The 22,050-nt window shown below is 45.6% G+C and overlaps 1 protein-coding gene across 3 annotated transcripts in view; it reads right to left on the minus strand.

The window, feature by feature from the left end:
* Positions 1-22,050, minus strand: part of LOC115474359 (integrator complex subunit 6-like) — a 170,139-nt gene that overhangs the window by 4,877 nt on the left and 143,212 nt on the right. For all 3 annotated transcript variants that reach the window (XR_003942838.1, XR_003942839.1, XM_030209804.1), the window contains 3 exons: positions 12,157-12,299; positions 10,099-10,333; positions 8,431-8,808 (listed from right to left, as the gene is read on the minus strand). Coding sequence is in view for 1 of the 3 variants with exons in the window: in XM_030209804.1 (XP_030065664.1) it covers positions 8,431-8,808; positions 10,099-10,333; positions 12,157-12,299 (756 nt within the window). In the remaining 2 variants the exon portion in view is untranslated. The remainder of the gene's footprint in view (positions 1-8,430; positions 8,809-10,098; positions 10,334-12,156; positions 12,300-22,050) is intronic.

Below are 22,050 nucleotides of genomic sequence, written 5' to 3' on the forward strand. Positions count from 1 at the left end.
ATCATAAGCTGAAAAAAACTCTCTTGGTTTAACCTCAAAAAGTTATCAACAAAATTGCAGAACGATTCGAACTTAGACTTATCTGTGCTGAAGTCTGTAAACTGTTGCGTTGCTGCTCTCACGGGGTGAGGTCCCGACGGACCCGTTTCGCGTAGGCTTCTTCAAGAGTCCTCACAGTTGAGGATAGCAGACATATATTCTCACATGTGGATGATGTCATCCACAGAGCTCAGTGTGGACACTACTACTACTGCTACTAATTAGCATTTCTATAGCGCTGCCAGGGTTACGCAGCGCTGTACAAGTTTAAACATGGGGAAGGACAGTCCCTGCTCAAGAGAGCTTACAATCTGCCATAGTGCACTGTCACTTTAAAACTTTGAGGCAGTGCCCCATCACGCATATGTGGGTGTCTTCCTGCCTGACGCTCGAGCGCGAGACCACCAGTACAATAGTAAAACTAAGATGACAACTCCAAGAGGAGGCAGGAGGAATATGAAAATATATGCCTGCTGTCCTCGCAGAACACTTGCTACAGGTAAGTAACTTAGCTTTGTCAGAGGACAAGCAGGCATGATAGTCTCACATGTGGGATTCCCTAGCTGCCAGGCTCACAAAATAAAAATGAAACCTGACAACTAAGTAGAAAGTCACCCTGGTAGAAATAAAGGCCGTAGGGAGGAGCTGACTTAAGTATTAAAAAGATTTTGCAGGATTGCTTGTCCAAATCGGCTATCTCGCCTAGAATTCTGCTCTAGACAGTAGTGAGCAATGAAGATGTGGATAGAAGACCATGTTGCTACCTTGCAAATTTCTTCAATAAGCAGAGCATAAATGGGCTACTGAAGCCTTCATGTGAGCAGTGACCCAGCCATGAAGGGTCAAGCCCAGCCTGAACACACATGTAGGAGATATAGTCAGCCAGTCAAGTAGAAACAGTATATTTGGTGATGGGAATCACTAATCTGTTAGGGTCGAAGGATACAAAAAGCTGGGAGAACTTCCTATGAGATTTTGTACGCTCCAGATAATAAGCTAGAGCATGCTTACAGCCTAAGGTATGCAGTGCTTCTTTTCCAGGATGAGAGTGTGGCTTTGGGAAAGACAGGAAGTACAATGGTCTGATTGAGATGGAATTCAGATATCACTTTAGGGAGGGATCAGTTTGTTTGGAGAACAATATTTTTTCACTTAACAAATAGTTAAGCTCTGGAACTCTTTGCCGGAGGATGTAGTAACAGTGACTAGCATATCTGGGTTTAAAAAAGGTTTGGACAAATTCCTGGAGGAAAAGTCCATAGTCTGCTATTGAGACAGACATGGGAAAGCCATTGCTTGCCCTGGGATTGGTAGCATGGAATGTTGCTACTATTTGGGTTTCTGCCAAGTACTTGTGACCTGGATCGGCCACTGTTTTCTACGTTACACTCTGCAGGCTTTAAAGTGTCCTCACTTGCATGCGCAAGCAGAGGCAGCACTGTATGTCCTGGTACTCCGGACCCAAGCACTGAACAAACCAGTTATGGGGGTCTGTGCCTGAAATGGTCCTACTGCATCGAGTATACTTCTTAACACCACTTGGCACCCCCATTAACATGGAGGGGAAAACGGCCGACTCACGGTCGAAAGGCTCAATGGCCCTGGGAGCTTGAATAGGCGCATACCCGAAAATGGTCGATGCTTCTCAGGCAAGTGAGGGTTCAGAATAGAGAGTTGCACGGGGACAGAAATCTTACCCGTCCCCACCCATCCCCACTGGAATCTTACCCATCCCCACCCATCCCCGCAAAAATTTAAACCATCCCAACCCGTCCCCACCCGTCCCCGCAAGAATTTAACCCATCCCCACCCATCCCCGTAAGAATTTAAAAGTACATAAAAGAAAGTTCCAGTCAGCTCCCTCAGTCTCTTTCTGGATTTGAGCCACAGCACTGTAGGCAAGGAAGGAACGGAAGTTGGAACTTGGAACACTCTGGTGTGCACATGTAAGATTTGTCTCTGATCCACTGGCAGTGGGTGCTGAGAGGCCGCCACATGCAAGTGCCAGTAGGTCAGGTGACATCTGATTCTCGTGCCTGTGTCAGAGCTGAGGTCTGTGCACCAGCCTGGGAGCAAAGAGGATTAATAGTAACATAGTAAGTGACAGCAAATAGACCTGAACGGTCCATCCACTCTGCCAATAGTCACACTCATGATCAATTCATCATTAAATCAACGAGTGTGATATTATATACTTGATTATGGTCTTTCTTTCATGTTTCTGGAACAAAGACCACAGAAGTCTATCTGGCCCCATCCTTATGTTCCAACTGCTGGAGTTGCCATCGAAGCCCACTCCAGCCTATTCATGTTCTCATTTGTGGGACACAGACCGTAAAAGTCTGTCCAGCACTGTCCTCATGTTCCAGCCACTGAAGTTGCTGTCTAAGCCCTTTCCAGCCCATCCTACACCAGATTGCCATGTATGAGACACAGACCATACAAGTCTGCCAGGTATCAGCCCTAGTTCATCACAGCCAGAGTCGCCATCTAAGCGTCACTTGACACATCCACACACATGCAGCCATTTAAGGTTAGCACGCCTTTTTGAATTCCGTCATCATTTGTGACTCTGCCACCTCCTTAATGGAAGACTTTCCACATTTATGCTGTTAAAGCAAGGAAGAAGAGAAGGAGGAGACAGCACTCAAATAAATTGGTATTCGGTAGATGAGAGGCTGGTGCAGGTGCAGCTTACACTTCCACGGGAAGCCCACAGAACTGGTTCCATCCCTGCGGGAACCCCGCAGGAACTGCCTCCGTCCCCATGGGAACCCCGCAGAACTGCTTCCATCCCCGCGGGAACCCCGCAGGAACTGCCTCCGTCCCTGCGGGAATCCCGCGGGTTCTGCGGGATTCCCGCGGGGACAGAAGCCGTGCAGCTCTCTAGTTCAGAAGCCCCAAAGGCTGAAAAATGAAAAATTTTAAAATGAACAAACTGAACAAAATTAAGAAAGAAAAAGAAGAATATGAAGAGAAAAATCCCAAAAAGGGGAAGGCACCATAAGGCAAAAGTCTGATGCGGAGGAGAGATTAGAAAATCAACCTTTCTGCTCCGCAGAAAACGCTAGACTGCTGGTCTTGCGCTCGAGTGTCAAGTGGGAAGGCACCCTTGCATGTGCAATGGGGGCACTGCCTCAAAGTTTTAAAATGATAGTGCACTATGACAGTGTCCGCACTGGCTCCATGGATGAAGTCATCCACATGTGAGAATATGTCTGCTTGTCCTCAGAGAAATACTGTTTCTTTCATAGCTTTGGGGGGGGGGGGGGGGGGGGAATAAGGGGGCATAAGCCTTAATCCCTCCAGTGGTCATTTACTACTACTACTTATCATTTCTATAGCGCTACTAGATGTACGCAGTGCTGTACACTTGAACATGAAGAGACAGTCCCTGCTCGACAGAGCTTACAATCTAATTAGGACAGACAAACAGGACAAACAAGAGATAAGGGAATATTAAAGTGAGGATGATAAAATAAGGGTTCTGAACAAGTGAACAAGAGTTAGGAGTTAAAAGCAGCATCAAAAATGTGGGCTTTTAGCTTAGATTTGAAGACAGCCAGAGATGGAGCTTGATGTACCGGCTCGGAAAGTCTATTCCAGGCATATGGTGCAGCAAGATAAAAGGAACAGAGTCTGGAGTTAGCAGTGGAGGAGAAGGGTGCAGATAAGAGAGTTTTACCCAATGAATGGAGCTCCCGGGGAGGAATGTAGGGAGAGATGAGAATGGAGAGGTACTGAGGAGCTGCAGAGTGAATGCACTTATAGGTCAATAAGAGGAGTTTGAACTATATGCAGAAACAGATAGGAAGCCAGTGAAGTGACTTAAGGAGAGGGCTAATATGAGCATAACGACACTGGCGGAATATTAATCGTGCAGCAGAATTTTGAACAGATTGAAGAGGAGAGAGATGGCTAAGTGGGAGATCTGTGAGAAGCAAGTTGCAATAGTCTAAGCGAGAGGTGATAAGAGTGTGGATGAGGGTTCTGGTAGTTGTGCTCAGAAAGGAAAGGGTGAATTTTGGTGATATTATAGAGAAAGAAACGACAGGTTTTAGCAGTCTGCTGAATATGTGCAGAGAAGGAGAGGGAGGAGTCGAAGATGACCCCAAGGTTACGAGCTGATGAGACAGGAAGGATGAGAGTGTTTTCCACAGAAATAGAGAATAGGGGAGGAGGAGAGGTTGGTTTAGGGGGAAAGATTAGTTTCAGATGGCGCTGAGATATTCAGGCAGTTGTGATTGAAACAAATCTAGCCAAAAAGGTTTTAATTTTGGCCCTAGATGTTTTAATTTTGTTCCACTATTGCAGAAAAACGTCTATCTTTTGGTCCTGGCTATGCTCCAGGCATAACGTGACTCCTTTAAATTTGGACAAACTGTGGAGCAAAGCATCTAAAATCGGGGTGTCAAAAATTGCAATTTGGATATTTTTGAGAGAAAAAGTCCTTCTGCCACCTTATGACATTTTTTTGTTTTGAAAATGAGCTCCTATGGCTTCTAAACAAAGGTATACGTTTTGTGCGGCCACGGTCTCAATGACTCATGGAGGAAGATTAGCTGAATGTTGGCACATCTAAAGATCTGTTCCTTAAAGTTTTGGCAATAAAAGCTAAAGGTGCTATGAAGATATTAAACAGGGTGGAGGCATAATTTATCCTTGGGGAACATGACAAGTTAGTTTAGTAGGGCCAACAAATCAGTGTCAGAAATGACAAAAAGTAAAGTCAGCAAGATAGGGTTTGAGCAACTGTAAGGCAGTTCCTGCTATATTTTTGAGTCTTTGGATTAGGTGGTTATGGTCTATGAGAGTGAAAGCCACAGCCATGTCAAGTACTACTACTACTACTACTATTTAGCATTTCTATAGCGCTACAAGGCATACGCAGCGCTGCACAAACATAGAAGAAAGACAGTCCCTGCTCAAAGAGCTTACAATCTAATAGACAAAAAATAAATAAAGTAAGCAAATCAAATCAATTAATGTGGACGGGAAGGAAGAGAGGAGGGTAGGTGGAGGCGAGTGGTTACAAGTGGTTACGAGTCAAAAGCAATGTTAAAGAGGTGGGCTTTCAGTCTAGATTTAAAGGTGGCCAAGGATGGGGCAAGACATAGGGGCTCAGGAAGTTTATTCCAGGCGTAGGGTGCAGCGAGACAGAAGGCGCGAAGTCTGGAGTTGGCAGTAGTGGAGAAGGGAACAGATAAGAAGGATTTATCCATGGAGCGGAGTGCACGGGAAGGGGTGTAGGGAAGGACGAGTGTGGAGAGATACTGGGGAGCAGCAGAGTGAGTACATTTATAGGTTAGTAGAAGAAGTTTGAACAGGATGCGAAAACGGATAGGGAGCCAGTGAAGGGTCTTGAGGAGAGGGGTAGTATGAGTAAAGCGACCCTGGCGGAAGATGAGACGGGCAGCAGAGTTTTGAACCGACTGGAGAGGGGAGAGGTGACTAAGTGGGAGGCCAGCAAAAAGCAGATTGCAGTAGTCTAAACGAGCGGTGACAAGGGTGTGGATGAGGGTTTTGGTAGAGTGCTCGGAAAGAAAGGGGCGGATTTTACGGATGTTGTCAGGTCTTGGCAATCTGCTGGATATGAGCAGAGAAGGAGAGAGAAGAGTCAAAGATGACCCCAAGGTTTTGAGCTGAGGAGACAGGGAGAATGAGAGAGCCATCAACAGAAATAGAAAACGGGGGGAGCGGGGAGGTGGGTTTGGGGGGGAAAAATGAGAAGCTCGGTTTTGGTCATATTTAATTTCAGGTGGCGTTGAGACATCCAGACAGCAATGTCAGACAAGCACGCTGAAACTTTGGTTTGGATGCAAGGTGAGATATCAGGGGTAGAAAGGTAGATTTGGGAGTCATCAGCATAGAGATGGTAGGAAAAGCCATGGGATGAGATTAATGAACCAAGGGAAGAAGTGTAGATAGAAAAGAGGAGGGGACCAAGAACAGAACCCTGAGGTACGCCGACAGGCAGAGGGATAAGAAGAATGTTCCTACCTGCATTGACGTACATACACATCTTGCTAATTTTTCAAGCTTAAGCTGTCTCTGTGCTGTGACTCTGTCTAAAACCAGACTGCTTTAACATGGAGAACGCTGGTCTCTCAGCAAGTTCATTAGCTGATATGCAATTACTTTTTCTGTACTTTATAATTAAAAAAAAAAAAGGTACGTTGAAAATAGGTTAATGGTTTGCAATTATCTTAGGATCCAATTTCCCTCTTTTAGGAGGGGTGAATTTATGTTTCTTTCTATTAATTAGATACGAGAATTTGAAACAGGCTTGTGTTTACCATGACATGGATAAAAGGAAGCAAGCCAAAAGATGTGTTCTTAAACACGCAGGCATGGGATCATCTAGGGAGGTAGAACTGACAGCACTGAAGAATTTGTCCAGAGCTGAAAGAGAGACAGGATAAAACCCACTAGAGTGCTCTGGAGATTATTAGGGAAATAATTGTTGTAATCCAGAAAGATATTTGGGCTAGTAGCAAATTTGAATCCAGACAGTACACTATCAGTCTTTCCTACAAAGAAAGCAAAATACTGTTCTACTGAAAATGACACTAGAGACCCTTTTAAACAGTATATGCTGCTTATTTTCATCTGCTTTGTAGGCAGTGAGCTAGGTAATCCCTGCACAATTACATATACTGATTTCTTTTTTTCCCTTCACTTTGTTTTCTCATTCTTTTGTTTGATTAATTGGAGCTCTTTTCATTTTCTATTGTTTGAATTGTATGCTGCTTTATGTTATGAAAGGCATTATATCAAATAAAATAAACAATCATTTTTGCCTGACTATTTATCTTTTGCATATAGTCTTATTTGGTAGACTAACCCCTAGTGGCGTATCACAATGCACCACTAGGGGTCAGGCGATGCCATTTTGAATGACTGTGACAACCGAGGCAGGAGTGAGTGGGCATTGCTTCTGCCTTTCAACTTCACTAGACTAGCAAAGATGTTTTTTCAGTCAGGGGGTGGAAGTCATGTTGTGGGGGCTGCTAGACTACTAGGGATTTTCTTTATATTTTGGGGCAGGAGGGTCCACTAGACTACCAGATAATTTTGTGGTGTTGGGGGGAGGGTGTTAGTAATTTGCATGTTTATTTATTGCTACATTGCCATGGTACATTTGAGGTAATTTCACGGTAGAAGCTGCACATTCAGCCATTGGTGAACAGCTCTACCATGTGGCTTTCTATATTAGCCCCTTAGATTGTAAGCCTTCCAGGGACTGGGAAACATATATTTGTACCTGAATGTAACTTGCCTTAAGCTATTATTGAAAAGGAATAAATTAAATCCAATTAAGTTGCTCACTTACCTCCCACTGCTATTCAATCTCTTAATCTTCTCAGTCACTCAGTCAACCCTGCTCCTAATCTACTCAGTCACCCTGCCAGTGTTTAACAGCTCCATCCAGTCAGTCACTCACAAACACACCCATCTATATCCTTCAACCATGCACTTTGTTGGTGAAACACATATCTAATATAATAATTCGCACCTCCAACGTTCTGAAGCTGACTCCGTGGCAGCGTGGCAGTGAAGCTGTGTAGTGTTCATAGGGTTCGTAATCGCACTCCCGATCACTGCCCTGCCCTCGAGGGAACTCTGTAATTGGCCGCGTCATTGAAAGCCCTGCCCCTCCTCCAGCCATCCCTTCCAGTTTGTTCCCTCAGAGTCCCGCCTTCTGACGGCCGCATCATTGAAAGCCCTGCCCCTCTCCAGCCATCCCTTCCAGTTTGTTCCCTCAGAGTCCCGCCTTCTGACGTCATTTTCTCTGAGGGAACAAACTGGAAGGGGAGGCTAGAGACATCCAGGGCTTTCTATAACGTGGCCGCTTCGACGGAGGTAATCAGAGGAGCAAGGAGAATCGCTGGGTGGCTGGAGGAGGGGGGCAGGGGAGAGGAGAATTGCTGGGTGGCTGGAGAGGGGGGGCAGGGGAGAGAGGAGACACACTCGCACCCAGTCTCAATCTCTCTCTGTCACACACACACACTTGCACATTCACTCTCTCACACACGCTCTCTCAAACATACACACTCCGAGGAAAACCTTGCTAGCACCCATTTCATTTGTGTCAGAAATGAGCCTTTTTTACTAGTTTATGCAATATTTAGACCATGCATTTGTCAACTTGTTTTTCTTTGCTCCCCCTTCCATCTTTTAAGACTTTTTCCCAGGCCTTGCTCTCCTCCAAATTTTTCCCCATTTCCTTCTTCCCCCCCCCCCCCCCCCCCCCGGCACTTCCCTCCATCCACCTCCTATTTAAATGGCTGGTTTGCACAAAAGGTTGACATGGCTGAGAAAATTATGAAAACTTCAACTATGTAGAACCAAAGTTAATTTAGTATGCACTAGATATTTTTTTGTACTTACTCCTTCCAGGCTTGCGAACTTCCTTCATCACTTTAATTTTAATATCTGCATTGGTGCCTTCCACCATGCAAAGTGTTGATTTCAATGAATTTGACGCTGCCACTCCAGAGGTGGACTCTCCTACCAATTCTTGGTCATCCATAGGCACATCATAGTTCTCCAAGGGTCCTCTTCCAAGTGCATTACTAAGAGGTTTGTGATGTAGTCCATCCTCAGCAGCACAATTCAGTTCCTCAGACAGAGAATCTAAATCATTTGGCAGTACATCCTCATCAGTTACTGCAGAATCACAGTGACTGGAACACCCATCCACTTGCTTTTCTAAGGGATGACAGTTTTCTGCCTTTTTCTCTCCGTTACCATCTTGAGGACTGGCATCTGGAATTAAAAAAAAAAAAAATGCTTTCACAGCACTTCACCTACTTAGCTAAGCCAACCTATTACCATGTTATGTAGTTCACATCAGTGATTTATTTCTCAAGACTACAGGATTTAAAAAGATGCCACACGTAAGAATACCAGATACTACACATCTCATAAGATATATATTTATAAACAGCTAAAAACAGACATCTTAATTGAAAATGTTAACTTTTTAAAGTTATTTTAGACCCCCTCCCACTAGTGTTCATTCTGTTCTCTGTTAGCTCCCAAGCTCACTACTAGGAGCTATGCAGTGTAGCAGGGCAGTGGAGGAGAGGGACGATTAGGACAGCAAAGGCTCATTGGCTAGTAACATTTTTTTTCAGGAGTCATTAGTTCAGAAACAGTGGAAAAAAGAGTGGAAAATTCAAGACAGTTTTTGGGATGAAGAGGATAAAGGGGGGATGGAAAGTAAAGAGTACTGATGGTAGAAGTGTTTATCTGACAAATACCAACTGAATTTCTTTTGCACCGAGAGTGCTTTTTTTTTTTTAGGATGAGCATGGCAAGGCAGGTACAACTACAGATCATTCCTTCCTGTTTGAATCCCACATGGATGGGGGTAAGATGGAATGGGGGGGCTGGGAAGGATCCAGGGGTGGAGTGGAGGCAAATATAGGGGCTCTTTTATTTTTTAAACAGGGTTAGTTGACAGGGCCAGAATCCAACATTTACTGTACACTGCCAATAGCACACATGATATAAAACAACGTAAATGCAACAGCACCAACAACACCCTACCAATGAACCTTACTGCCACACATCTGATGTCATGGGCCTTCATTTGAGATAGTTACTCTATTTCTACAACCTTCTGTAGTCCAGCCATTGCAATGACTGGCTTTGGCAAAAAGTCAGAAATCAAGAGTCTCTCCATATGCATCTTAGTTCCAAGGCAAAAGTTATCCCAGTTGAACAAATGGCGGATTCCCTTCTCCCAAGAACTATGCAATGCTGTTGATCTTCTTTGCACACCTTCGCTAGACCAGGAAGTGAAAACAGGGCCCAAGATTCAAACCCAAGTGTTTCACAGAACAGTGTATATAAGCAAGCCACTTCTAAACATAATCTGAGTTAACAACTAGTAATATCAGTGCACCTTGTTTTGGCTTCTGCTGACTCGAGATTTGAACTGGCAACCTTCTGCATGATAGTGCAGTGCACTTATCACCTAAGTCTTTTGGTGCACATGCTGTAGTATCTGTCTGGACATGCACACTAGTTTACCCATTACCCCATGCATACCTTTGGGTACTGGGATTGGTTTAATAAGGTTAGAGTGAGCTGGAGATGCTGATGCCAGTGGTGATCCTTTCCCTGCAACATGATTGGTTATTATAGGTGGAGACTGCGGCCTCCTTAACAGTGGTGACATGCTTCGTCTTCTCTTAAGAGACGTTGGTATGTTGGGTTCGCCAGGCCGCTTAACTTTGTTTTGAGGTCCAGCTACAAATTCATCAGCTTCATCTATCATCATACCCTTAAAACAGGAATAAAAAGACATTAGTATATATCAATCTTTTTAAATGGAAAATTACCATCATAAATTGGCTTAAGTTTTTAATGTTCCTTAAACCTCAAAACCATTTGTGTAAAGTTAAGGTACATAAGTTTAGTGCATGAGGGCTGAAAAAACAGGCCTGTTTTCAGCATATCCCACATGAATATGCATGAAATAGATTTCCATATAATAGATATATAGTATGCATATATATTTATCTTGTGCATATTTGTAATTCACATACCAAGTAACTGTTATAGATACCCATTAAACTGCAGAAAATGAAAGCTCCATTGGTAGAACACTGAGTTAGGGCTCAACATATTTTAGCCAATTTGAAATTTGTTGTTTTGGTTCAATTTGATATTTCTAAGGGAGGTAACATTTTACAAAAAATGTTTAATAAGAAACAGAGAATGATTTTTGAGTGGAGAACAGTGTCTCCTTCTGGATTAAATAAACAGGTGGAATGGCTCGGGATACAGCACGTGATGTACTCGATCAGAGTTAAAAGAGAAAGTGGTTAGTATTGTGCATGCACCGGCATTTGGGTGCCATTGTTCCCTGTACCGAATGAAGGTCCACTCTGGATGTGCAGCTAAAAAGAGCTTTTATTTATAAGAGGTATATGTAAAACTTAAAGGAGGTAGGTAGGATTTAGTATTTAAGTTTGTGTCCTTTCACAACGTTAATCTGTGCATTGTAGTTGAACCCCTGATGACACATATAGTGAAACGCAGCGACTGTGTCGGGTCTAGCATGGAAATTAGAAATATGATGCCGAAGATTGAGTCGGAAGGGCTTTTCATACAGTGTCAAGAAGGGAACACACAAGAGAAATCTTGGCACTGATAATTTTGTACAAGGGAAGTTTTTGAGAGGATATCTACATACTGCATATGAATTGCCCTCAGAAGCCACAGTATTAAAATAACAACATTTTTGATACAGTTGAACATAAACCGTAATTTAGGAGAGCAGGATTCTAAGATATATAACATCTACACTGAGTAATGTGATGCACTTATATATGGCTTTATTTTGCAGCTAAATTATATTGTATTGTAATGAAGACATTAAAAGTATGTGTTATTATATTCTTGTGAAAGGGGGAAAATAAAGGATTATTACTATGTGATTGTATGAGTAGTGTGTATGTGAAGAGTGCATGATTAATACTGAGTGAGATACATTTTGTGAGTGATACTTTTAATGAAGATTTAATAAAGGTTTTGTGAAAAAAGTAAACATAACAGTTACTTGGTATGTGAATTGATATGTTTTGTAACTAGATATTATTAGATACTTAACAGACAGATTTGCATACATATTTGTAAGGGATATGATGAAACCTGGGTCTATTTGTAGCCCTCAAGGATTTAACTTGTGCATCCCACTACAAAACTAACAAACACAGCTTTGTTAGATATAAATTGTAGTCAGCTCACCTATATCTATCTATATTAGGTGATGTTCAATCAAAACCTTTAATTGTGATTAAATTGCTCAACTAATAATTTTGATTGCAGTTAACAGCATTTTTAAAATCCCAGTCTTGGATAGTACACCACTTGACCAGATAATGGCGATGTTCGGGCCACTATCCAGTAAGCATGCAATAATTCAATTCCACTAGAAGCTAAACAAAGTTAAAATATGTTATTAACTGCAAAATCTGTCTCTCTACTCATTCTTTCCCCCAGCAACTTTTGGCACCAACAAAACCTTAGAAAGTTTATGTGCTAGTGCCCAGCTGCATAATCTTTTATGGAATCAATACAATGGAAGAGAATTCTTCCTACCTTCTTGTCCTGTTTGAAAGGATTACCAAAAGTATGAAGTCTTTTGGGCTGGTCTGGGTCAATCTCTCGAAGGGGAGAAGGCATCATCTTCAGGTATTCTTGATAATTACCCATCTGTGCAACAGGGACACTGTGGAGACAATCTGTAACAGGACAGATTTCAGTAGGATTTTGACATTTATTCGGAAGAGGCACATTAAATAGGCATTTTAATATTGTAAATCCTTGAAGGACACAATTTGGAATTTCGTGATGAAGGAGGCATTGCTCTCAAAAGCTAGTCAAACATGTATGGTTAGTTCAGTTGAAACACACAGAGGAGAAGAGCAGAACCCCACAACATGCAAAGGCAAATGAATACAGTATGGCTGACAAACGAATAGGAAAGAAGACCTGGTTGGTATAGAAGCCCTTAATGGGATTAGATCAGACAGTCTCAAAGTTGTGAGGACTCGATGCAGGCCATATTTTGGCACTATTGCTTGCAACAGGAGTCTCAAACTTCTGAAAGCATATAATAGTTAGCATGAATAGCACTCTATAATGTCCTAGAATAATGAATGCGAATAGATGCTCGACTAGCAATCCACTCTATGTCACAGAGGCTGTATAGTTTCAAGTTCAAGCTTCTTTATTATTTGATATACCGCCCATCAGAAATTATCTGAGCGGTTTACATATGTAATTACATAGAAAAGGGAAAAGAAGAAATCAAACAAGAAAAAAAAAAAAAAAAAGAATTCCATTAGGATAGGAAAGGAGAAAGAAGGAACAGTAAAATAATGCTAAAGTGCCCTCCAGCAGATTCTGTTTGAAAGACAATTTCACCCATTATTCTAGAACATTACAGAATGCTATTCATACTATCCATTGTATGGTTTCCGAAGTTTGGGACATCTGAAGTACCAGAATTTGACACAGGTCAAAGAAAGACTTGGTATTTTTTGTGAACTTTAGTGCTTGACTACACTGCAAACCTATAAGTGGACTCAATATCAAGATACTAGTAAAAAAGCCCCGTTTCTGATGCAAATGAAACGGGCTAGCAAGGTTTTCTTCTGTGTGCATGTGGGAGTGTGTGTGTCCCTGCCCTCTGCACTCTCTCCCCTTCCCCCTCTGAGTCCTTCACTGTTACAGAGAGAGCGATTTGAATTTGTGCTTTGCTGTGTTTTCCTTCACTGACTGTTTGTGTTACAGAGAAGGTGGGGCAGACACTCATGGGGAAACCGGATATCTCTCCCCCTTCACACTTCCGGCTGGAGGCTTCATAGAACTGTTGGTGGTGCCTTTTATATAGAGAGATGTGAGGACAATTTCTCCACCTAGAAGGGTTGAAAGGTGGGGGTGGGAGAGATACAGCTGATATATGATCTCTGGGAAAGGGCGGGTTTACAAGTTTGGTTATGCCATGTGCATGTGTTTTCAGTTTCAAGAGAATGACTTGTATTTGTTTACTAAAATGTTTTCATAATAGTTAAAATAAAATAAAACAAAGGATGCCACCTACAACCTGTATGTATTTCTACATATGTAAGTGGACCAACATAACAACCATATTACCTGATTGGTGCTAAGCATAAATGCAAGCTGCATTAGCACTGAAGTGCAGGAAGCAAAGGGACTTCAGCAGCTGAAAATGTACTGTGCAGGTGCCTTCAGGAGTAAAGTTTAATTTTCCATCTGTAAATTGCTAGTGTTCTGTATTTATTTAAAGGGTATTCAAATACATGAGCTTTCTTAACTGTGAAGGGTAAAAGAGAACGGTATCCTCCCTGATACATTCCATGACATGCTGTCTTTCATTGTCTTCTCTTAGAAGCTTTAGAGGCATAAAGCCTCATTCTAATGTAGCAAATTGTATTATTCGTATACTTTACAATAAATAAATATGTCACACCAAGTTATAATATACATCTTTTTAAAGTTTTAGACTATAGTAGGTAATCATATATTTTCTAAGTTAAAATGCATATACATGATAACCTTTAAGGGATTTATAGTGTCTTCCAATAAAGCTAATGTTAACATTTTTAATTGCATTTTTATGTAGTAGTTTTATCCTGCCTCTCTGGCCTGCCACCTAAATTAGAGCCAGCTTCTATTGGGCAACAGTGCCATAAGCCTTCATTCATGACTACCTAGAGTGTTTTTCCAATTTTGACACCTTCCCTAGCCCAGACATTGCAGTGATGGTCCTTGGCTTTAGACCAGAGGCCAAGACTCCCTCTGGAACCTGGTTCACTTACACCCTAGTTCCATCCAGCTAGTTGTCACAACTGAGCAATGGCTAGGACTCTCATTACTTCTACAGCATCATTAGCCCACCCAAGAGGTCAAAGCTGCGCTTAGGAATTATGTGGTCATCTGCACACTGCTGTTAAGTTACAAGGTTAGCTCAGGTTAAAAAAACATTTTTGAAATGGAGAAATTAGGTCTTACCTGATAATTTTCTTTCCATTAGTTCTTCACATTATTCCAGTACAAATGGGATAGTAATGTCCATCGACCAGCAGGTGGAGATAGAGAATGCAGAGCTGAGCTGAAGCCTATATACCCAGACCTCTGGCTCAGCCCTTCGGTATTTACTACACAAGCAGAAGAACCCCCAACCACGGAGCCAATTAAACAACCAAAACTTCATATGAAATCACTACAGGCGGACCAGACCCCTGACCAAAAACATAAGAAAAAAGGCTGAAAGCACCACTCTGACCATTAGCACAGACTTGAAGTCACCACGACAGACCAAGCTGTCCATCTGCAATCCTCACGATAAACCTGAAATGTGGTGCGGCCACCTGGCAGAAACAGGGGAGGGCTCCTGGAATAATGTGAAAAACTAATGGAAAGAAAATGATCAGGTAAGACCCAATTTCTCTTTCCATTACATATCTTCCCACTAATCCAGGATGAGTGGGATGTCCCAAAGCAATCCCCAACCCGGGTGGGACTCCAGACCTGCCGCTCACAGAACTGCAGCACCGAAGGCAGCATCCCCTCTGCGCTGCCATATCCACTCGATAGTATCTTGTGAAGGTATGCAACGTAGCCCACGTCACTGCTCTGCAGATGTCCGGTGTGACAAATGAGGCCTCGGCCCATGAGGCCACCGTCCGGCACGTCGAATGAGCCTGCAACACTGGCAGAGGCTGCTTGCCTGCCAGCAAATATGCCGTTTCCACCATCACCCACAGCCAATGTGCTATCGAGGCCTTAGACACTAAAACCCCAATCTCTGCTTGCCGAACAGAACAAACAACCTGTCCATCTCCTGAAGTCATTCATGACCTCCAGATACCGCATGAGCACCCTATGAACATCCAAAAGTAGCAAGGTAGCAAACTGCGTGCCCTCGTCCTCCTTTCGGAAGAAGGGAAGCCCCACTGACTGATTAATGTGGAAAGCAGACACCACCTTCAGTAAGAACAAGGCACCGTTTTGATTTAAACGCTCGCTTCCGTAAAATGCAGAAGCGGTTCTCGCCACGATAAGTCTGTAGTTCCAGCACCTGCCATGCCAACACAATCCCCACCAGGAACACCATTTTCAAGGTGAGATCTTTTACCAAAGCCTTACAGAGCAATTCAAACAGTGGGTTCTGTAACGGCCGAAGAACGAGGTTAAGATTCCAGTCCGGGCAGGTAGCCCGAAAGGGAGGATGCAGCTAACCAAACCCTTTCAGAAAGCATACCACATCTGGATGTGCTGCCAAACACAAAATCTGTAATCGGCCCTGAAAACAGGCCAGCGCCACCACCTGAACCCTCAAAGATCTCAAGGCCAAACCCTTGCGGACTCCCACCTGAAGGAACACCAAACTCTGACTGACTGATTCTGAGAAAGGGTCCACACCCTGCTCCACACACCAACTCTCAAATTTGTGCCAGACTTGTGAATACGCCGCACATGTCAACTGCTTCCAAGGCTGAAGCAACATACCAATGATGGCATCCAAGTAGCCCTTCTTCCTCAGCTGAGCTCTTTCAGTGGCCAAGCTGTAAGAACAAAGGAGGCAGGATCCTCCATGAGCACTGGCCTCTGAAGAGGGCGCTCCTGCCAAAACCACAATGGTTCCCCATTGAGCAGTTGAACGAGGCTGGCGTACCATAGCCTGCACGGCCAGTCCGGAGCCAACAAAACCATGCGGCCTCAGTGTTCTGCCACCTGCTTTAAAAGTCTGCTTATCATCGGCCAAGAGGGAAAGGCATACAGCAAGCCCACTGGCCAAACCTGAAGCACAGCATCCAGGCCCAGAGAGCCCGTCTCCCGCTGATGGCTGAAAAACTGCGGGGCCTTGGAATTCATCCTCATAGCCATCGTCCAAAACAGGCATCCCCCACTGCTGCGGAAGCAGGAGAAACACCTCGGTGGACAATTTCCACTCCCCTGGATCGAGGGAGTGGCAGCTGAGAAAGTCAGCCTCCACATTCAGCGACCCTGCAATATGCGACGCTGACAGAGATGCTTCTCTGCCCAGGCCATCAATCAACCAACTGGCCCTCCAAAACCAGTTGCTTGCTGCGAGTGCCCCCTTGTATATGTATGCCACCACCGTGGAATGTCCGAGAACACTCGCACTGGTGCCCCCATCAAAAGAGGGGCAAACTGGAGAAGAGCCTTGAGTACTGTTTGGAGTTCCAAAGGATTAATCCACCACCTGGCTTGCTCAGAGCACCAGGTTCCCTGCGCCAACTGAGAGCTAAAATGTGCCCCCAGCCTGAAAGGCTGACATCTGTAGTCACCACCTTCCAATAGGAGATTAGAAATGGGACCCCCCAACAGATTCTGCTGTGTCAACCACCAGGCCATACTCCTTCTGGCCACTGTTATCCAAGGAAGCCGAACTGTGTAATCCTGGGATACTGGAGACCACCGATTGAGCAAGGACTGTTGTAACGGGCGCATCAGTGCTCGCACCCAGTGCACCACCTTCATGGCTGCTGCAAAGGATCCTATCATTTCAACACAGTCCCAGGCACGTGGCCTACCACACTGGAGCAAGGACTGAATCTGGCATACCAACTTCTGTTCCTTGACGTCTGTCAGAAACACTCGCTCCTGCTGCGTATCAAGCAGCACTCCCAGGAACTCCAACCAATGACAGGACCAGCCGACTTTTGTTGAAATTGATCACCCAACCCAACAACTGAAGAAGGGAGACAACTTTAGCTGATCAGAGCGTTGTCCATTCAGGACAGTGTGGCAGTAGGGAACAATCATCCAGATACAGGTGCACCCACACTGCCTGCTGACACAGAAATGATGCCACCATGACTAGCACCTTGGAAAAGGTTTGTGGCACCATGGCCAAGCCGAACAGCATGGCCTGGAACTGAAAGTGACAACCTAACACCGAAAAATGCAGGTTCTGTTGGTGCAAGGGCCAGATGGGAATGTATAGATATGCCTCCTTGAGACAGAGTGTGGTAAGAAACTCCCCCCTGCCCAAATGGAGGTGATGACAGATTTGCAGAGCTTCCATCCAAAAGTGAGACCTTTTCAGAGACTTTGCATTCTATCTTTGAGCAGTTATGTGTTTTCAAACATGGGGACATTCTCCTTTTTTTATTAGTGCCTATATTGTTTTACTTTCTGGACCAGGGGCGTAGCTACGGATGGGCCCAGGTCCACTCAATCTCAGCTCAGGCCCATCCAGTTTGTCTGATCCACCAATTGGCGCCAATCTTCTAGGCGCTGGTTAGGCTGCACAGCCTTTTAGTTCAGCCGCACAAGCCTGGAGCAGTAGCCTGTTTGCAGCTCTTTATTCCTACCTGTAACCTGCCTAATTTGTTTTCCTGCAGTGCTTGGGTCCGGGTAATGGAGTTAATCAACGGAAGCCGGGAGGACCTTCTCCAAGAGGGTAGTTTACCAGCTCATCGCCGACACCGCATCGCGGCTGCTAATGCAACTGCTGTCATAGTGCTTTGTGTGCACTCTGTAGTTGCTCTTACCGATGCCTGCTGCTCTGCCCCCCTGTCCCTCCCCACCCTGGCGTGCATGCAGCTTGGTCGGGCCCAGTCTCTTCCAACTGTGCTTATGTTACACTGCCAGTACTGAGCTCCTCCTGGGTGTCAGGTGGAAGAGGTAAGTTGAAGCGTCAGGAACATCGGATTCGGGTCAGGTCCTAGGAGGAGCTCAGTGCTGGCAGTGGTACACAGGCACAGTTGGAGGAGATCGGGCCCGGCCAAGCCATGTGTGCGCCTTTGAGGGAGGGATGCACGGGAAGGCAGGGCAGCAGGCGACGGTGAGAGAAGCTGTAGAGTTATTAACAGTAGCATAAGTTAACCTCCTTGTAACTGTGACAGCACACTGGCTACAGTGAAAAACACAGCACAGTTGTGCTTCACATATTTGGAGAACATTTATAAAGCAGCAGCATGGTCATCAATACATACCTTCTCAACCGCTTAGATGAGAGTGCTGAAGCAGACAGTGTTTTTGGATGGGCAGCCTATGTTCCCGATGCTTCAACTTACTTCTTCCACCTGACACTCGGTACGAGTTGCAATGAATGATAGAACAGTTGGATCCAACAGCTGGAAGAGTGCACTCTCAGCTGGAGAAGTTGGGACCTCAATTAAGCCCCAGCCAGGCTTCAGCATGCCCCCACTGCCACAAACAAGGCCAGGTGCAGGATCCAGCGCAGTCTGCCACGTGCACACTGACTGCATAGTGCGCAAAACTGCAGTCTTTTCAGAAACTTAACAACACTCAAGCTCAGGTAAAAACAAATGTTTAAATTTTAATTATGTGTAATTGTTGCGTTCTCGAGGGCCTTGGCATCCTGTCAGGTCCTCGAGGCAGGACTGGAGTTCGTGAGACCCTTGGGCCACTGCCGAGGAGCGGCAGCGGCAGGCAAGACCATCTTGGAACTGGATACCCCGAAGAGCATTACTGGAACTCTGGACTGGAGTAGTACAAGGCAGGCAACTAGAACAGACGAAACAGGAACAGCTTCACCTGCACTTAGCCATCGTTCCTCCGGAGTTGAGCTCCGAAGTGCAGGTGGCCGGCAGGACTTGCAGGATAAGGCAGGAACTGAAGATCCAGAGGACCCACCCTGGGTCTGGGATACACGAGGGAGACCAGACTAGGAACTAAACACAGACCGTGTGCTGCTGCACAGCCACTAGCAAGACCCAGAAGACAGACCAAGGAACACAAGGTGTACAGAAGCCTAGCAGGAGCAAGGACTAGGGCAGCATACACACTAGGCAGAACGGGGATCCGGGAATACCCACAGGGTAAACCCTCTAGCTAGGTGGAGACAGGATACAGGAATAACCACCCAGGAAATACACACTAGCTAGACAGATACAGGATTCAGGATATACACTCAGGATATACAAGCAGGGTAGGCACACAGGCTAGGCAAGGCAGGACTTAGGGTAAAGAGAGCAAACCAGGAAGAACAGGCCAGGGGTCTTGGGCTGGCAGCAGAGCAAACAGAGTAACCAGGAATAACAGGCCAAGGGTCTTTGGGGCAGACAGGAGAACAGACAGAGTAAACCAGGACAAAGGCTTCACCCCAACCCAGGGTAAGCCAGGAACAGAGGCTTCACCCCAACACAGGGTAAGCCAGGAACAGGCTTCACCCCAAACACAGGGTAAGCCAGGAACAGAGGCTTCACCCCAAACTCAGGGTAAGCCAGGAAGGACCGCAGTCCACAGACAGACAGTGGCAGGGAAGACCTCCCACGGAAGGACAACAGAGACACAGAAAGAAGCTGGGCTGGAACCCAGAGAGAGGCTAAGCAGTAGTGCAGCAGACACTTACTAACCTGACCTGGCCTAAGAGCATAACACTTATGCAAAGGCCCTGACTGCAAGCACCACACTTCCTTATGAAGGCTCTCACTGATGAGTCACCAGCAGAAGGGCAGCAGCAGGAAGTACACAGACCCCAAAGAGAGGCTTGATACACATAGGAAGTGAGCCCACAGGAAAGACAAGCAGGAGCCATCTTGGAAGCTGGCACAGAGCCGGTGGCAGCCATCTTAGATGCTGGCTCCCTAGAGAGGCCTAGCCCACACAGGTGAGGTCTAGTGAAGCAATCAGCCCAGAGACTAGAGACAAGACAAACACAAACACAGACAGAAGCCAGCAGAGCTGCTGACCCCCAGAAAGAAGGTAAGGCTGAGGGTGGTCCCGGCCACAGACGTGACAGTAATGCTGGACTGCTGGTGGGTTTCTGGGTAGGGATGGGCTCAATGCCCAGATTAAAATAAAATTTAAAGGTTGTAAATTTCATGTTGGGTGGATGGTCTCACCAACACAAAATATGGTAAAATTATGTATCATACCTGATAATTTTCTTTCCATTAATCATAGCTGATCAATCCATAGACTGGTGGGTTGTGTCCATCTACCAGCAGGTGGAGATAGAGAGCAAACTTTTGCCTCCCTATATGTGGTCATGTGCTGCCGGAAACTCCTCAGTATGTCGATATCAAAGCTCCATCCGCAGGACTCAGCACTTAGAGAATTACACCCACGAAGGGACACTCTGCCCAGCTCACCACCGCCGAAACGGGGGAGGGGAATTAACCCAGCTCATCCCCACACAAGTGGGGGAGGGGAATCCGTCCAGCTCATCCCCGCGGAGCGGGGGAGGGACACCATACCCGCCGATGCGGGGGAATCTGGCTTATCCTGCAACCGCAACCGCGGGAGGAGCTGACTGACCCTAACACCGCCGAAGCGGGAGGGGTACAAAGCTGCCCTACAGCCGCACGAAGCGGGAGGGAGTGCCGGCAGAATTTAAATCTCAATCCAGCCCCGTAAAACGGAGGGGAGAGGAATGCAGCAGCTCACTGTAACACAAACTCGTCTCAACTCTTGAAGAATCCAAGTGAAAAAACTTGAACACGAAGTCTTTCTGAAGTAACTGAAGACTAAACTTGAACCTGAAATGCAACCAGAATAAAAACAGTACAGATATCTGGGAGGGGCTATGGATTGATCAGCTATGATTAATGGAAAGAAAATTATCAGGTATGATACATAATTTTACCTTCCATATCATCAAGCTGATCAATCCATAGACTGGTGGGATGTACCGAAGCAGTACTCACCCAGGGCGGGACATTGAAATCCCTGACCTCAACACTGAAGCTCCAAACCGGGCCTCCGCCCGTGCAGCCACAGTCAAGCGGTAATGCTTGGAGAATGTATGAGCCGAAGCCCAAGTTGCCGCCTTGCATATCTCTTCCAAGGAGACGGACCCGGCCTCTGCCATCGAGGCCGCCTGAGCTCTAGTGGAGTGAGCCTTCAGCTGGATAGGCGGCACCTTCCCCGCGGCCACATAAGCCGCTGCAATGGCTTCCTTGACCCATCTTGCCACTGTAGGCTTAGCAGCCTGCAGACCCTTACGAGGACCTGCAAACAGGACAAACAGATGATCCGATTTCCGGAACTCATTGGTCACTTCCAAGTATCTGATGATGACTCGTCTCACATCCAGATATTTAAGAGCAGAGTACTCCTCTGGGTAGTCCTCCCTACGAAAGGAAGGGAGACAGAGCTGCTGATTCACATGGAAGCGAGAAACAATCTTGGGCAGGAAGGAAGGCACTGTGCGAATAGTCACTCCTGCCTCAGTGAACTGCAGAAAGGGCTCTCGACATGAGAGTGCCTGGAGCTCGGAAACTCTGCTGGCTGAAGTGATAGCCACCAAAAAGACTGCTTTCAACGTCAGGTCTTTCAGAGACGCCCTCGACAAGGGTTCAAAAGGCGGCTTCTGCAATGCTCTTAGCACCAGGTTGAGATTCCACGCAGGCACCACTGAGTGCAGAGGAGGGCACAGGTGATTAACTCCTTTGAGAAAGCGCACCACATCTGGCTGCGAAGCCAGGGAAGCACCCTTCAGGCGGCCCCTGAAGCAAGCCAGAGCCG

This window comes from Microcaecilia unicolor, chromosome 7 (genome assembly GCF_901765095.1).
Source record: "Microcaecilia unicolor chromosome 7, aMicUni1.1, whole genome shotgun sequence".
In the NCBI taxonomy this organism is placed as follows: Eukaryota; Metazoa; Chordata; class Amphibia; order Gymnophiona; family Siphonopidae; genus Microcaecilia; species Microcaecilia unicolor.